Source organism: Grampus griseus (assembly GCF_964374135.1).
Source record: "Grampus griseus genome assembly, chromosome: 1".
Taxonomy (NCBI): Eukaryota; Metazoa; Chordata; class Mammalia; order Artiodactyla; family Delphinidae; genus Grampus; species Grampus griseus.
The window spans coordinates 84,516,899-84,524,919 of NC_139017.1; the positions used below are offsets into that span (position 1 = coordinate 84,516,899).

General features: G+C 56.6%; 1 protein-coding gene across 2 annotated transcripts; it reads left to right on the top strand.

The window, feature by feature from the left end:
- The first annotated feature begins 1,526 nt into the window (after positions 1–1,526).
- On the top strand, positions 1,527–8,003 carry RHOC (ras homolog family member C). Of its 2 annotated transcripts, none has more exons than XM_082678844.1 (5): positions 1,527–1,703; positions 5,230–5,393; positions 5,934–6,054; positions 6,366–6,496; positions 7,405–8,003. In XM_082678844.1, exons 2-5 carry the CDS (start codon positions 5,238–5,240, stop codon positions 7,576–7,578), a joined length of 582 nt encoding a protein of 193 aa, XP_082534970.1. In that variant the 5' UTR covers positions 1,527–1,703; positions 5,230–5,237; the 3' UTR covers positions 7,579–8,003. The 2 variants fall into 2 exon arrangements, with proteins under 2 accessions (XP_082534970.1, XP_082534969.1); XM_082678843.1 differs by lacking the exon at positions 1,527–1,703 and adding an exon at positions 3,909–3,927.
- The last annotated feature ends 18 nt before the right edge of the window (positions 8,004–8,021 follow it).

Below are 8,021 nucleotides of genomic sequence, written 5' to 3' on the forward strand. Positions count from 1 at the left end.
CCCACCCCGCCTTGTGTTTTCCACAACTCTGGGTCTGGAGTAGCTCCAACTCATTTAAAATCTACACATCACCTCATCCTGAAGGCTTCACCTGTCCTTCCACAGCCCAGGCATGCCCCCACTATAGCGCTCACCTCTTGTACTGTAACTGTCTATATGAGGAGTTGGTACGGAGTAGCAGTTAAGGAACAGGGGCTTGAAAGTCCTGCTGTTTGGGTCCTGGTGCCAAACCCAACACTAGGTTTGCAATCTCTCTGAGCCTCAATTTGCTTTTTGGAAAAATGGAGATAACAGAGTACTCAGGAGGTAGTTGTAGGACTAAAGTAGTTTATGTAGAGCCAGGTCCATGTAATAAGGGTTCAATAACTATTACCTATCTTTAAGTTGTCTGCATTTGGAATTTAGATTGTAAGTTCTTTGAAGGCAGAAACTGATCTGAACTGAGCACATAGCTCGGTTTAGTGAGCCCATTAAGAGGCCTGGGACCAAACTGCACTGGACCTCAGTTTCCTCATTTAGCAAATGTGTGGGTTGCTCTTCAGATCTTTAAAGTCTGTATGACTTCTAACATTCATTCATTCAGCAAGTATTTGTTGAAAATCTATTATGTGCCACACACTGTGCCAGACAGTGGGAAGGGACAGGTTGGAGGATCACAGTGGGCAGTAGAGAGAGAGAGACCAGCTTTGGAGCCAGACAGGCCTGACTATCTGAGTTCTTGCTCTGCCACATACAAATGGCAAAATCAAGCCACTTAAGTTAAGCCACTTAACTCCCCCCGAGCCTCAGTTTACTTACAGGCAAAAGGGGATGGGTACACTTAACCTAGAGATCTGTGATGACTATTAGAAGCTATGTAGTGTTCCCTGCACAAGCTAATAAAATGTGAGTAGACTTCCTCATCCTCCATCCACCTCCTCAGGTACCTTTCAGGGAAGAAGATACACCAGTTGGTAAATACCCAACGCACAAGTCAGGCCTGGCTAGGTGTCCCTAGAGGCACAGAAATAATACAACGGGGGTGGCAACTGAATTCCCAGCTGGGGATCCAGAAAGATTCCAGGGTGGAAGGATGGGTAGGAGTTGGAAATTCCAGGTAGGGGGAAGGAAGGGAATTGTGAGGTGGAACCAAGTGCCCTGAATCTCAAAGGTTCTGAAAGGTCTCCAGGCCTGGGGGGATGATGGTGGGTTGTACTTACTCCGCAATGATCCTAGGAGCAGAGGGTGGGCATCTTCCGCGGCCTCCTCCTCGGGCGTCCCCGAAGCCGTCTTTTCCAGTCCCGCCTCCCGCGAAGCCCCAGGTGATGTAGGCGCGGGTGGCCGCTTGGCCACGCGAGGGCAGCAGCGGTCCTTTCCTGACCCCACCCCGGGCGCCTCTCAACTTTCCCGACGCCGGTCCGCCACTAGGAGCTGGAAGGTGGGGCAGAGGCAGAGTCCTCAGGGGTCCCGTTCGCCGCGCCTCGCCTCGCTGCCCACTCCTCCACAGTCCCAGCATCTCCCCCAGATCCCGGGGACTCTCGCTGGGCGACCCTCTGGGGCCGTGAGTGGGGGCCGTGGGCGGGCGGAGCCAAGGGACGCCCGGCCCGCCCCTCCCCGCGAGTCGCCCCTCCCCGCCGCGGCGCTGGAGGAGGGCGGGGCGGTGCCCCTCGGGTCAGTCTCTGCCTCCGGCACCGGCCGCGCAGCTGGAAGCGGCGGAGCGGAAGGTATCCCGGGTTGGGGCTCTGGGCGGCGGGGTCGTCCTGGGAACTCATCCCCAGGAGAGCACTCCCCCCTTCTCCGCCTGGCAGGAGCTCGGGGCGCCGGCCGGGGAGGGGCTTTGGTCCGAGCGCGGGCCGCCTGCTCTCCCTCGTACGCGGCGTCTGGGCGGTGCGGGGGTCGGGCCGGCTTGGCCCCTCCCTGCCCTCCTGGGCTGCAGTGAGGGGCCCCGGGAATTGCCCCGCAGGGCCTCTCGCCTCTTGGTGTCCGAGTCGGAGTCAGTTCCCTTCTCCCGGCTTCCCGGAACCTGCCCGGCCGGGCGAGGGGAGAGACGGCAACTTGGGTCTCCGCGAGGGAGCCCCAGCGCAGACGCTCTAGCTCCCAGGCCTGGCGGCCCTCTGTGAACCTGGGCTTGGGTGTGGGTCTGGGCCCGAGTCCGGGTTGAGGTGGGAATCCCCCACTCCGGGCCGGTGGAGTGGCGGGAATAGGGGCGGGTGTGACCGCGGGGGCTGCCACTGCCCCGGGGGTCTGGACGTCGCCCTAGATGGTTTCTGGGGCCGGCCTGGAGTGGAGGTACAGGAGATTGGGAAGGATCCAGCCCGTGTGTGCGTGTGTGTGCGTGCGTGCGTGCGTGTGTGTGTGTGTGTGTGTGTGGTTTTCAAGTTGAGGAGGAGGTATCTGATTTCTTCCCTAGACCTCAGGGGTGTTGGGCAGGGTACAGCAGAACCTGGTTCATCTGGAAATCTAGAGAATGATTGAGGAGACGGCAGCTGTTTTATTCCAGGGAAGGCCCCAGAAATTCCAGGGTCATTCCAGGCCCCGTGTGGGGTTTGGTTGCCCCTCTTAGGGTCAGTGGGGCAGTTCCTCAGGGGCTGCCTCTCACAGGGAGCTGTTGTTTTCGCCATCTTGGCGTTGGGCCTGGTGGCCTGGCCCGGCCTGGGCCAACTACTCTTCTGAGCCTGAAGGGAACATCTTCTAATTGAGATGGGGGGGCTCTAGGTCATTTAATGCATGCCCTTGCCCTGGAGTTCTGGCCTCTGCCCACCACCGTCTGGTGCCACCTAAACTGCCTTGCCTGGGGCGGGCATACTCATGCCTAAGCAATTGGTATTCACCCTAGTGGTGAATGCGCTCCATCCCTCCATCAATACTGCCCATCCCAGGTTGAGGCTACCCCAGCCTGTCTTCCCACAGTTGGACCAATGGAACCTGTGGGAGTAGGTGAGGGTGCTGGTCACCTGGGTGGAATTTCCAGGGGACCCCTTTTCTTTTTTTTTAAAATTAATGTATTTTATTTATTTTTGGCCGCGTTGGGTCTTCTTTGCTGCTCAGGGGCTTTCTCTAGTTGCGGTGAGCGGGCCCTACTCTTCGTTGCGGTGTGCGCGCGGGCTTCTCATTGCAGTGGCTTCTCCTGTTGCAGAGCACAGGGCTCTAGGGCACGCGGGCTTCAGTAATTGTGGCACGCGGGCTTCAGTAGTTGTGGCACAGGGACTCAGTAGTTGTGGCTCGCGGGCTCTAGAGCACAGGCTCAGTAGTTGTGGCACACGAGTTTAGTTGCTCCATGGCACGTGGGATCTTCCCAGACCACGGCTCGAACCCGTCTCCTGCATTGGCAGGCAGATTCTTAAGCACTGCGCCACCAGGGAAGCCTGAGACCCCCTTTTCTGAAGGGTGGTTTCCATTTTTGGAGGGGATCTGCTGGCAGGGTGAATGCCTTCTTGCCTGTTTTGGGGGTATCAGAGAGCCCCTGTTGTGATGGGGAGAGTGTGGCCGTGCACTCAACTCCTATAAATTCCCTCTAATTCATATCCACTTGCCCCCATCCCACTGTTGTGCATGTGTGTGTGGAGGGGAAGGAGGCCACCCGGGACCCCACTGCTGAAGAGAGCTTGCCTTGGGCTGGAGTATTCGCTCCCTAAAAGGCAGACCAAGGCAGGGCTGTGAGGTGGTGGTGGTGTGTGGGGAGTAAAGGAGCTCAGCCTAGTTTGACAGGATGTGGGACTGAGAAAAAGCCAGGTTTGGGGTAGAGATCAGGTTACCGTCCCCTTCTTTTTTAACTACTCCCTGTGTGGTTGGTGCTGGGACTGGCCCTCATTTGTCTCTTTTTTGGGGGCTCCTCCCAGCACAGGCTCCAGCCTCCGCTTCTCCCAACAGCTTCGACTTCATCTCAGGCCCAGAGCCCGCCCTCTCTTCCTCCTCGGCTGTAGGCCTGGGAACTCCAGCCGACTGGAGGTCAGCTCCTCTCCCCAGGGAAGGAGGAAGTGAGGCTCAGCTGAGGCGCGGGGAAGCTGGGAAGGTGTGATGAACTGTGCAGATGCTCTTTGGTGTGTGTTGGGGGCAGGGACCACATGGAAACCCCAGGAAGCTGACTCCTTGCCCTGAGTCACAGGGAGGGGTGGGCAGGGCCTCAGGGTGAGCTGGACAGAGTGGAGGAAGGGGCTGTTCCAGGGAGTGGGTGGAGGTGATTCCCTAGTGGATTATTCTCAGTCGCTCTGCTGTGGTAGATGTGTGGTTCCCTACAGTGTGGTCATTGTCCCCTGCCTGGGGCTGAGTGACCCAGTGTAGCTTCCAGGCCCAGTAGGAAGCAGAGGGAGGAAGGCAGGCTGCCCGAATGTGGGCTGTGGGCACTGCCTGGACTGAGCCTCCTTTGTGTGACTCGGGGCTCTGGGGACCGGGACAGGGTGGGCCAGGGAAGCCTGCTGGCTGCTGCCGCTGCCCTCTGTCTGGGTTTCCCTCCCTCTGCTCTCCTTCCCACCTCTGGGGTGATATGTAGAAAAGCAACAGACTCTAGAGTCACACAGCCCTGCTTTGAGTGCCATCCCTGCCACAACTCTGAATTCGTGTCTTAACCTCAATGAATCTCACTTTCCTAGTTTGTCAAAATGGAGAGCTCACTACCTACCTTCCAGGCTTCTGGGGACTGAGGGAGGTGATTTTTGTCCAAATGCCCACCATAGTGCCTGGCACCTAGGGGTGTGATAAATATTCTTTCCCTTACCCAACCATATGGGTAGGGACTCTTTGTTTTTCGCTGGGCAGGCATGACTTGTACTGACTTTGGGACAGTGTGTTCCAGATTGGACCTTCACAATTATTAAACTTTAAAAAGTATCGAAATCCTGGTAAAAAACACATCTGACTTGAAACCCTGATATGTAGAATAGATAAAAGCTTGCCCTTCTGGACACGTCACTGGTCCCTGAGCACCCCTCTAGGTGTCCAGGGGCCCACAGTTGGGGAGTAGATTAGATTAGAACTCATGCTTTCTGGCTCCCAAGTGGGTGGTTCTTCCACCTCCCACTTCTGTATTCTAACCCATGGGGGAGACCTGTCCCTGACCTTGAGATTAGGAATTTCAAGCTCAGTTGCCCGACCACTTGGTTCTTGGCAAGAACATGCCTGAGCAAGCCCTTTTCCCTCCCTCCTCTCCCTTCACTGGATGCCTCGGTTTCCAGGGAGGGCTTGGGGGCCCTAGAGAAGTGTTTGTGGACTTACTGTCTTTTCCCAACATCCCCACTGCCTCTTCCCTACCAGCCCCAGCCATGGCTGCCATTCGAAAGAAGCTGGTGATCGTGGGGGATGGGGCCTGTGGGAAGACCTGCCTCCTCATCGTCTTCAGCAAGGATCAGTTCCCAGAAGTCTATGTCCCTACTGTCTTTGAGAACTACATCGCCGACATAGAGGTGGACGGCAAGCAGGTAAGGGCGAAGAGCCCCTTGGAACCACGCCTGCCCCCATCCCTTACGGACCTGGGATGTCTGTGCTCACCATCCACCCATGTCCTTGCTTCACTCTCCCTGCTGGAACCAGTGGGAGTTAGGAAGTGAAACTGCAGTCTTAGGAAATCTGGATAACCTCCTGGTTTTTTACACGCTGGCTCTGTAATCTGGGCCCAGTCCCTTTGCCTCTGGGTTTAAGCTCCCCCAGCTGTGAAATGGAAATAATGGTAAGGCCTCCTTCGAAGGGTTTTTATGAGTATTAAATAAAATAGTGGCGCTCCCGATGGCAGCTCAAACTGCACAAAGATCAAACGCTGTTGTCTCAGGATTTAAGAAACTCACCTTAGTTTATGTTGTGTGACAATGATTAGCACTATCCCTGGCACATAGTAGGTGTTCAATAGGTAGATGTTCAGTGAACCTAAGGGACCAGGATTTCAGAGAGGACCTCTGGGTGGCAGGGTGTGGGGTGTGTAAATGGGGCCCTCAGGCTAGCTAAGCACTGGCCTTGTGTGTCAGGTGGAGCTGGCTCTGTGGGACACAGCAGGGCAGGAAGACTATGATCGCCTGCGGCCTCTCTCCTACCCGGACACTGACGTCATCCTCATGTGCTTCTCCATCGACAGCCCCGACAGCCTGGGTGAGGGGGTTGGAGGGAGGGGGCTGAGAATCCCTTGGAATCAACCAACCAGAGGGAGCTCTTGCCTTGGCTCCTTTCAGCCATCTTCAGAAGCTGTGTGGGAGGGGTGCCGGGGAGCCCCGTTAGCCTCCTTCCCTGTGGTGACTCTGGCCCTCCGAGGGCTCAGGGAAGGGTGTGTACTGTGAGGGGGGCGGGGGTGGCTATTCATGCTGAATAGCCTCTAAGACTCTGCCCTGCGGAGACAGGGGGCCCGGGGGAAGCCTTCTAGCCTAAGTGGAGGCACCAACACCTGTCGGGATGTGTCTGTGCAGAAAACATTCCTGAGAAGTGGACCCCAGAGGTGAAGCACTTCTGCCCCAACGTGCCCATCATCCTAGTGGGGAATAAGAAGGACCTGAGGCAAGATGAACATACCCGGAGAGAGCTGGCCAAGATGAAGCAGGTGGGTGCAGCCGCCAGGCTGGGAGGCCTTGGGGAGGAAGGTGCCCTCTGAGGGCTTGCAGGCTGGTGAAGGAGCCTCCCTCCTACTGACTCCCCATGTTAGAAGTGACGGTAGCGTCCACCTCCTACCCCCCTGGCACCCCCACCCTGGTGAGGGAGAACCAGAGGGGCCCTTAGGGTCTGACCCAATATTCCATGAGACTGTCAGAGGACGGTGACTTGTCCAAGGTCATTTGGCATTTTGTCTGTTGTCCGCTGTTTGGCATTGGAGCTATTAAGATGAATGAGAAAATCCTTGCCCTCAGGGAACCGGGTTCTTAGAGTACATGTTTTGCTTGAGGTATGCAGGTGGAGCCATCAGAGTATACCTGGGGAGGTGTGTGGGCTGCTGTGGATGTGGAACGGAGGGTATTCTAAGTGGCTGGGAAAAGGCCCAGAGTGAGGGAGCTGGCTTATTTGGGGACCTGGTAAGTGGCTTTCTAGCCAGAGGACGAGTTGATTAGGGAGAGCTGCCAGGATAAGGAATCTAGACTATTCTTTGAACATAATTATGGCAGAGTTTTAAACTGGGGACAGATATGGTCAGAGTCAGCATGTTAGAAAACTGATTCTGGCAGCCATAGAGGATGGATTGGAAGAAAGTGAGAACAGAGGCTGGGAGGTCGGTCAGGGGATGGTAGATCCTCACTCAGGCAAGAGAAGAGTGTACCGTGGGGTATAGGGCTGATGGGGAGAATTCTGAAGCTAAGTAGGAGTCTTGGGTCTCTAGCCTAGAAGCCATCCACGGTGGCCGGGGCTTGGATGCTTCGTGGGGTCAGGGCTGGAGGAGATATTTGTTCTTGTTACAAATATGGGTGAGGTACACCTAACCAGCAGCTTCCTTTGACGACTCTCCTCCTGCCTTCCCAGGAGCCTGTTCGATCTGAGGAAGGCCGGGACATGGCGAACCGGATCAGTGCCTTTGGCTACCTTGAGTGCTCAGCGAAGACCAAGGAGGGGGTGCGGGAGGTGTTTGAGATGGCCACTCGGGCTGGCCTCCAGGTCCGCAAGAACAAGCGCCGGAGGGGCTGCCCCATTCTCTGAGGTCCCAAGCCTCCCCTCCTCCCTTCACAGGGTGCAGGAACTCCCCCTGCCCCCAACAGCCCCACCCTATTAGGGATCCCTGCTGAAGGCTCCCTTTCCCAACTCCCTCCTGCCCAGGACTGCATCGCGCTTCCCCAGCCCTGATGGTGGTGGCCGTAGGCCCCGACTCAGCACTCTGGGAACCAGAGCACAGTCCCTCCTCCTGTTGCCTTGGTCCAGGGGTGGGGCTCTTGATCCCTTTGGCCTTCCCCAGAGGATCATCACACCAGCACTTTATACACTTCTGGCTCACAGGAGAGTATGTGGGGTAGGGGACTTGGAGGGTGTAACCCAGAGTCCCGGGCCCCCGGTGTTTCTGCTTTGGGCAGGGGCCTTGCATCTGGCTGTACTTGGTGTGGGGCATGAATAAAGGCCACAGGCTCCAACATGTGTGTGGCTTCCTG